This window comes from Acanthisitta chloris, unplaced genomic scaffold (genome assembly GCF_000695815.1).
Source record: "Acanthisitta chloris isolate BGI_N310 unplaced genomic scaffold, ASM69581v1 scaffold36178, whole genome shotgun sequence".
NCBI classification, from domain to species: domain Eukaryota; kingdom Metazoa; phylum Chordata; class Aves; order Passeriformes; family Acanthisittidae; genus Acanthisitta; species Acanthisitta chloris.
Genome location: NW_008687167.1, coordinates 4,228 through 13,526, shown reverse-complemented (window position 1 = coordinate 13,526; position 9,299 = coordinate 4,228). Strand labels below are relative to the sequence as shown.

Sequence of the window (9,299 nt, the reverse complement as noted above, 5' to 3'; positions counted from 1 at the left end):
GGATGGTCTCTCCTGACATGGCTGCAGGGAGAGGACTAGATGGAATGGTCATAAGATGAGACAGTGAGATTCAGATTAGATATTGGGGAAAAAAAAAACTTTCACTGTTAGAGTGTTCAGGCACTGGGATATTGTCCAGGGAGGTGGTGGAGTCACCGTCCCTGGAGGAGTTTAAGAGGCATCTGGGTCTGGTGCTGGGTGATATGGATTAGTGGCTACGGGGTAAGTGCTGGTGAATGGTTGGATTGGATGATGATGATGATTCAAGATGGACTGCTATGACTGTCAAATCATAACTGTTTTAGTCTCTTGGTATTCCAGAGACCAAGGCTCTAGACCTGTTGCCAGGCTGATTGTGTAATAAGGATCTGCCTGCTGCTGTCCCTTCAAAAAAAAAATATCCTGTCCTTTTTTCCTGTGTGTAGGAGTAAAATGCTATTCCTTAATGAAATCCATAAAAATATGCAAAATCAAGGCCAAAAGAAATGTCTTTTATGCTCTACTTTGTGTGGAAATATGTTGAAACAATATAATGAGAATTAATTAGATCATTTAAACTTTCTATTGCATAAGTGCTTTCAAGTAATATTTATCATCTTTCGAGAAATCTGACACAAGAATACTTAGAAATCTGTGTTAAATTACAGCAAAATCAGTAGTTAAAATACTTACTGCTAGCTTCTACACAAGACACGACTAAGTAGGGATGATTAGCTTTCCTATCCAAGCTGCAGAGAAGTCTTTTACTGGTGGGATATTCAGACAGTGGAATGTTGCTCAGTGAGGTGGTGGAGTCACCATCCCTGGATGGGGGTTGCAGTAGTAGTGCTGGTGGATGGTTGGACCTGATGATCTTAGAGGTCTCTTCCAGCCTTTATGATTCACTGACTGCAACTGTGAAATGTTAGGCCTCTGTCTAAAATTCAAGTCACAGCTAATTGTTCCTTGTTTCTCTGAAAGTGGCATGCCTATTCCAGAGAAATATTGATATGTTTGCTTTCTAAATTGGTTTGATTAAGACTTTTGGGAAGAACCTTAATATCTGTTGGTAGCCCTGTCCAGGGGACTCAATGTAAGGTGCCCACTCTGCATGGTTTGGGCATGCTGGTGTTGCACACCAAGTGGCTTGTGAAGCCTCAGGGTGGGTGCTTCTGAAAAAAAAGCAGAGCTGAGCATGTTTGTTACGTGGAGAGAGGAAGCTCAAGGGTGAGCAAGTGAAAATAAGCCTTGTGTCTTATCAGCCATATCAGCACCTGTCTCAAAGGCAATGCATAAAACAGCAACACGGTCCCACATACATCATGTAGACTATGGTGATGACCACCAAAGCCTGACAACAGTTGTGTCAGGCAGAAGCCAGCAATGAGTTGATATAACCCAAATGAACAAGATTTAGGAGACCCTTTCTAGTTTGATTTTTTTTTTGTTGGTTTTCTTATTGTTTTGCTTGTTTTGTTTTATTTAGTTTCTTCATGGCAAACTGGAAGAGATTCCAAGAGAGTTTGTGAAGGAAAAATACCTTTAACACCAGTCCTTCAAAAGCTATTGAACGTGACAACTGCTCAGTGCAGTTAACAGAAGCTCTGGATGAGCGAATTAGTTTCCAGGAGGTTTAGCAAGTTGCTTTCTGACGTGGAAAGAGCAGTGATTCAGGTCTGCCTGTGCTGCTTTGCTGCCCTTTCCATGGAAGCGTAGGTCATACCCAAATACTCAGTGGTTATGTGTAATGTTGCCTGGATATTAGTAAATAAATGTCCCATTCTGTTGCATTTTTGAGAATTTCTAGTCCTGAAAACACTAACCAAAACTCCAACTGTATATACCTAAACTATCACTTTAAACCAGGTCATAAGGTTTTATCACAGAAATCTTGATCATATTTAGACATCTTTCTTGGAAAATTCAGCTGCCACTTCAATTTACTGACAATTCTTAAGAACATTGAGCTATATCTATAACCCTGACCTCTAAATTAATAGAATTCTGTAGCAGGATGTTCTTGGAAGTACTATGGATGAAGTAGGCAGCAAGAATGTGATAAATTCTTGCCAAAAAAAGAACTGGTTTGCATATCAGGGTGCAGCAGCTTCCCTGTTTTTAGCAAGGAAATGCTGTTTGTCTGTTGCTCCCAGAGAAATATCTGCCCTTAAGTGGTTTGTGTAAATGCACTGCGTCAGATGCAAAATTTCCTCAGAGTTCAGCAGTTTTTAGTGCATTTCCACTTTATTCGGTAAATATAACCCTTTATGGAATCATGAGTTGCTCAGGCTTTTCAAAGATCACATTCCTATCTGCCGTTTTGCCACGATAACAATTAAAATCCACATGTGAGTTGTTGCTTGCGTTCTACTGTGCTAGCTGGTTGTGTGTTTTCTAAAATAAAAGGAGGGAAGTTTTCAGGTCTTCTCTATTCAGACCTGTGTAGAAACCAGATGTTCAACACTGTCAGTGGAAGATCTGAAACATAAAAATCTAGGAAACATAAACTTTACCAAGAATCCATAATAAAGGGGGAGCTTGCTATTTTTATGGTTGGAGAAATGACATGCACAATTGATCGAGTGACAACTGTCTTATAATACCCATTTATCCTTTCCAAAAGGACCAAAAGACTAATTGTGGATATGATACGAACACAACCTGGGGATACACTCTTAGAAATACTAGAAACACCAGCCACTGCACAACAGGTAGGTGCTACCCTGTGCCTGAATAGGGAATAAAGTATGTATTTTATTACAGCTATTTGAAAGCCTTAACAGGTCTCTGACAGGTTTCTCCACCACTTTATAACAATTAAATTATTGTTGCTGGTTTTAGTCTGTTCAGATATAGAGCCTTCAAAATGTGAGACTTGCAACATGTTTTTACTGTATGATTTGGAACAGCTTTAAAGGGCAAGAAAAGTTACCTCTTGCTGACAGCTAGAACAACTAGAATTTTTTTTTTTTACATTTTATGTAGCAGGATATCTTCTCTCTTATGTTATAATACAACCGAATAGCCTGAGGTGAATCCTTCTGCTACATCTTTTTGTTTTTTCCCCATGAACTTCAGTATCTTAACTCAAGTTCACTGCTTGTTTATTTGCTTAATCGATACAAACAAACCTCTGCCTGGGAAACTACTGCTATCCTTGTTCTGGGAACTGAGTGGGAAGAGCTCCCAGCTGAATTTTTCTAGTAGATACCAATACACAAATCTGTAATGTGCTTAGTGGATCAGTGTCTCCAAAGTGTGCCCATTTTAGGTCATCTCAGTGTGTGCATATATAGGAGACATCTGTGAGATCTGGACAGTCTTCCCACAACTCAATGAAGTCATTGACTTGTCTGGATGATTTTAGACCCTTTGATTAACTGAAATATAGGTCTAGGTGTTGTGATTAGTTACTTCAGGCATGTCCAAAAGGCATAGCAAATGGAGCACTTCAAGACCATGTGGTGAGAGGATATAAATAAAGCCTGTACCTTGATTCTTGGTAATGTCCTTTGAGAATTCAATGTACTTGAAGGCTTAACAGTTACCATAAATAGTAAAATAACAGTTCTGGATTATTTTTATCTAGGAATCTGAGCACTTGAAACTTGTAGAGAAGCGTGCCATCCTAGATTCCAAAACTCCAGAGAAAATGAAGCACAGTAAGTCTGTTTTTGAAGATGGTCAGCTACCAATAGAACAAAAGAAAAGGAAAATCCAGAGGAACCTCCGAACGTTGGAACAAGCAGGACTAGTGTCTTCAGCAACTAAGTATCAAGAAATCATAAATGAGATTGCGAAGGTAAATTGAACATGTTTCCCTGTGTATTGAAGGTATTTTTAGGTATCTAGGCTAAATCCATTCCACCTAGAGATGTACAGTACATATTATTCAGGGAACAGTACACTAAATCACTGAAGTGCCCATATATGAAGTAAATCATCTCTGCTGACAAAATAAGTGAAAACCAGTGCACTCCTGCATAAGTGCCTGAACTGAATAATACTGTAATCTTTGTTATCCAGGTTTGATGCTGATGCTGTTGTGACATCTCCACTACAATATGTTTCATTTTATATTTTGAAAGCAAGAGGAATTATCCTATGGTGTTTGAGTTAAGAACTGATGTAGTCTTGGTAATGTGTAAAAAACCTTTAGAAACCGCTGAAATATCCTCTGATTGGTATGAACACTGATCTGCTGTGGCTGGGCAGGACACAAGAAGAATATTGGGCACTGATAAAGCACAGGGCCTGTTGTCCACAAATCAGCAGCTCCTATTTCACGCCCACTCCATACCGGCTGTAAGAATCTTAGTGTATTGGGTTATCTTTAACTACTCAAGAGTAAATTAATTGTAGCTCATGTGAGTGATTGACCTGTTATAAGGGGAAATGGGTTCAAACTGAGGGAGGGGAAGTTTAGGTTAGATATCAGAAAAAGGTTTTTCCCTGTGAGAGTGGTGAGACACTGGCACAGGTTGCCCAGGGATGTGGTGGCTGCCCCAACCCTGGCAGTGTCCAAGGCCAGGCTGGATGAGCCTTGAGCAACCTGATCTAGTGAGGCGGTGACCCTGCCCAGGGCAAGGGGTTGCGGCTGGATGATCTGTAAGGTCCATTCCAACTCCTAAAATGCTATAATTCTATGAAATAATATTTTTTAAAGATGAAAATATATTTGAATATATGGATGAGTAAATGACTCACTTGAGTTAGGTCGCTGCAATAAAGAATGCATGTTGCAGCTGCTCTGAAGTACCATTTTAAACTTTGCTTGGTTCAGGTATCTACTTGAGGAAAAAATATTCTATGTAGATATTTAGTGCCCCATTCTCATTTATTTCTCTTATCCGAGTCCAGGGGCAGAATCACCTCCCTGGTCCTGCTGACCATGCTGTTCCTGATCCAGCCCAGGATGCCATTGGCCTTCTTGGCCACCTGAGCACACTGCTGGCTCATGTTCAGCTTCCTGCCTATCCAATCTGGAGATTGCCTTGAGCCTTAGAACTGGAAGTTCTTGTTATTTCAGTCCGACCACCTCAACTCAAGTTGTAGTTTAGCAGTAGCTAGTTCTTACCTCGTAGAAGCCCAAGCTCTTATTTCTCAGGCCTCTCACCAGAAAATAGCTACCAGAAATTTTCCATTTTTAGTGCAAAGATTACATCTTCCTTATGACTTCCATGTCTGTTATGCTCTGTAGACCACAGCAGAATCAAGACACCACCACTTGTATAGATGATGAGCAATGTGATTGCCATGTAAACTGTAGGACTCACTAGGGGTACTGTGATTGTGAGAACTATCATGATGGTTCATGCTTTCTCTCAGTTATTGTCAGGTTGTGTAATTACAGATTTGAATGGCAATAAGATGAGACTTCTTAAAATACGAGACTAATTAAACAATTACCTTAATTTATTTAGGATATCAGGAATCAAAGAAGATACAGACACCACCGGAAAGCTGAATTGGTGAAACTCCAGCAAACTCTGAATGCACTTAACTCCAAGACAGCATTTTATGAAGAACAAATTAATTATTACAACACCTACATCAAAACTTGTTTAGACAACTTAACCAGAAAGTGAGTTGAATCTTCCTGTCTTTTAATATTTCAGCATGTTTTATCAGAAGGGAGAGCAGGTGTTCATCTGTAATTGAAAGTTTTGATTCCAACAGATTGGCAATCCACAGATTACAAAGTCCATGGGAGTCACCACTGTAAAATGAGTCAAAACCTGGGAGGTGTTGCATTTATTTAACACTGCTTAGAGAGAAAGGTCTGACATGTATACATGTTTTCAGTATATTTAGTTGCTGCTACTTTGCAGATCCATTAGCAAGCTTTGAGGTCATGAGGCTTTGGAAGCAATTACTGGTGTTCTTCCTTCATTAAAAGGTTTTGGGTATGTCTTTAGAATGGAAAAGGAGGAAATAAATGCCTAAGGAATTTTAATTTTCAGGTGTGATGCAATTACCTGAGAGCAAACTCCCTGCCAATGCCACCAATGCATCAAAATGAAAACATTTTACTGACATGAATAGTAGTTTTCCCATTGATCCAAAAATTAACCCTAATCATCCCTGAGGATTTAACATTTATGTCACTGTATGCTTACAAATTGCTGTTTTAAAATCATAGTTGTGGACTCTTTGGGTTCAGGGTTGCATTTCACAACAGAATTTAAACAAGTGCTAAAAGATGTTGATTTAAAACCAGTGGCAAGATATTTTACACAATTCAATGTGTGTCAAAATTCCTCTAATTCTTGGAATTTTTTTTGGAATGTTGATTCTGTTCTCTTAGAGGAGTTTGAGGAAGAGTGAAGGAACATTGAATATAGCTAGAAAAAACAGCTGAAGTATAAAGGACCTGACAGACAAATCAATAGCCATTTTGCTTGTTCTCTTCACAGAAATTCACGCAGGTCAATTAAGTTGGATGGAAAAGAAGAGGTGAAGGGAAGCAAAAAACTGAAGCAGACCTCATTAAAGTACACAGCTGCAAGGCTGCATGAAAAAGGTGTCATCCTAGAAATTGAAGATCTTCAAACCAACCAGTAAGTGGTGAAGTAAAACAATTCCCTATGCATTTTCTAATCGACAGTTTCTTAAGGAGCCTGGCTTTTGATACAAGAAATCCTCACAATTTCCTGTGCCACGGCTAATGTTACCTCAGACTTTTACATTCAGAAGAGTGATAAAGTCTAATTGCCATCATTCATTTTTCTCTTTGTACCAAGCTCTGTGATTAGCTTGGGAAAACACTAGAATAAGCCAACTTTAGCACCACCTCACATGGAAGCAGTAGACATCTGGCAGCAGTCTCACTGCTCACAACCAACCTTTTAAACAGTCGTAGTAATTGTGGTTTTTTTCATTTACTGACCAATCACTATCATATAACTGAATAAACACTTGGTTTTCTGCACTTCCTCAATGTGGCAAGGTGAATGGATGTGGTGGTTCAACACCCCTTTTGTGTATCCATCCATCTGCAGTCTACAGTCTTCTGTCCTTTTCACCCTTCCATCCACCTTCTGCATGGAGAAAAGTCTTCCAATTGGTTGCTTTTTTTTTTTTCCAAGTGGATTCATCAGGCAGAAGAAGCCACGTGAGGCAAATATGTACCTGCAAGGAGACACACAGGCACAGCAGAACAAAAATCTGGCTGGGTCCAATTTGTCATTGGGTGCTTGGTCCAATTTGTTCATTGAACTTCCGACAGCTGTTTTGTTTTGTTTAGGGTTTTTTTGTTTGGATTTTGTTTAGGTTGGGGTTTTTTGGGTTTTTTTTTTTTCCAGTACAAAAGTCTTCAGAGTTCTGTATTTCATTCTACATGTACACCAGCAGGACTCCAAGAAGACACTGCAGTAGGGATGAGGTGATTCTTTGGACACCAACAACACTGCTTGGCATCGAAGTTCTTCTGTGTTCTGCAGGCTTTTCCCCTGAAACTGTCTGAACTCCATAAAACTGCACAGCATATGTATTTAATTACTATTCTTGTTTCCAGGTTTAAGAATGTGATGTTTGATATCACACCTGGAGAAGAAGTGGGTGACTTTGAAATCAAAGCAAAGTTTTTGGGAGTTGAGATGGAAAAAGTGCAGCTCCATTTCCAGGTATAGTTTGGTTACTTTGCTATATAGTCGCTGCTGCATTTCCTATAAATACATACTATTTCATTAATCAACTTGTCAACCAGCACAGAGCAGCAGATCATCTGGGGAACACCTATATAACTTGCATAGGATGTGGGCATGGAGTTGAGTTAATGTTTACATTGGGGCAACTGTATGAAGACAAATGCCACATTAGCTCAGTGGCAAACAGGAAATACCAGCAGAAAATTAAAATACACAGAAAACAGTATTTTTTCTGGTTTATTGTTGCTGACAGTCTAAAATAGGGGATATAGAGGACATATAATGTTTCCTATGTGTGTCCAGTTGTTTCGTGCAATTGTTTAAATTCTGGAGGGACCTGGAGATTTTTATTACTCAAAAAGAATTGCCCCATCTTGTTGCTGCAACATATGGATTCAGACAGACCCTAATGGTTTTGTTTCTTCTTTCAGGATTTGCTTCAGATGCAGTATGAAGGTGTGGCTGTAATGAAAATGTTTGATAAAGCTAAAGTGAATGTGAATTTGCTCATATTCTTGTTGAATAAGAAGTTCTATGGAAAATGAGTGTTTTTCAGATGTCATGGACTTCATCAATCAGTGGGAAGTCTGTTCAGTATTTTATTTTTTTTGCTTATAAACGTGTTTTGTTTGTTGTTGGACGCTTGTTAACTTTAAAAGAAAACAAACCCTAAGACACCAAATGTTCAGAGGAATGTACACAGTGCCTTCTCAGCATGGATAATGACAGAGAAAACCAGGAGATTAGATTCATTTTAACAGTCTCAGATTTCACTGGTGTTGGTACTTTTGAATCAAAATATTGTTTAGGACACTCAGCTATTGTTGTATGGATTTCAAGGTAGGCAGAAATTGAATTTAGTTGACTATATAAGCCTCTTCCTATTGAAACATTTTAAAATTACCTCAGATATATAATATAGTTCATACTAGACTTATAAGTATTTACCAAAAGAAAACCTAATTTGTTTCTTAAGGAATAGTTGGAGCAGATACTTAGTTACATACTAGGCCTATTTTGTGGCAGTTGTCAATTGCAAAGCAAACTTATTGTGCAATTCAAAAAATTTTATAGGTAATTATAAAGCGACAATAACAACTTCACAAAAATATATTTTGTGATTCATTCCTACTAAATGCACTACTGCCTCGTGCAAAAAAAAAAATGACATTTTCTACTCTTACAGCCTTTGGAGTGGTATTGGGGAAATCTGAATAGCTAACAGTTGTTCAGTTTGAAGTATTTGAATACATAAATTGTGCCTGTCTTTTATTTTTTTTTGTAAGAAAATAAATGCAATAAAATCAGTATTTAGATTGGGTTTTTTAAATATTCTCTGGAGATTGTTCTATGTAAAATAAACATTACCTTATTAAACTGGCTTGATTCCTAAATTGTGTGTGGCTACCAGGTGAAAAGAGGTGATTCTCCCCCTCTACTCTGCTCTTGTGAGACCCACCTGGAATACTGCATGCAGTTCTGGTGTCCTAAGCATAAGAAGGACATGGAACTGTTGGAACAAGTCCAGAGGAGGCCACGAAGTCGAGAAGAGGACTGGAGCATCTCCCCTATGAAGACAGCCTAAGGAAGTTGGGGCTGTTTAGCCTGGAGAAGAGAAGGTTGTGTGGAGACCTCAGAGCAACTTTTCACTATCTGAAGGGCCTACAAGGA

At 38.8% G+C, this 9,299-nt stretch overlaps 1 protein-coding gene across 1 annotated transcript in view; it reads left to right on the top strand.

The window, feature by feature from the left end:
- LOC103807739 (ras GTPase-activating-like protein IQGAP2) overlaps nt 1–8,664 on the top strand; it is a 10,962-nt gene extending 2,298 nt beyond the window's left edge. The window contains exons 2-7 of the mRNA XM_009080484.1: nt 2,603–2,690; nt 3,569–3,781; nt 5,403–5,563; nt 6,396–6,539; nt 7,496–7,604; nt 8,060–8,664. Of these exons, the coding sequence (XP_009078732.1) occupies nt 2,603–2,690; nt 3,569–3,781; nt 5,403–5,563; nt 6,396–6,539; nt 7,496–7,604; nt 8,060–8,173 (829 nt within the window). The 3' untranslated portion in view covers nt 8,174–8,664. The remainder of the gene's footprint in view (nt 1–2,602; nt 2,691–3,568; nt 3,782–5,402; nt 5,564–6,395; nt 6,540–7,495; nt 7,605–8,059) is intronic.
- The last annotated feature ends 635 nt before the right edge of the window (nt 8,665–9,299 follow it).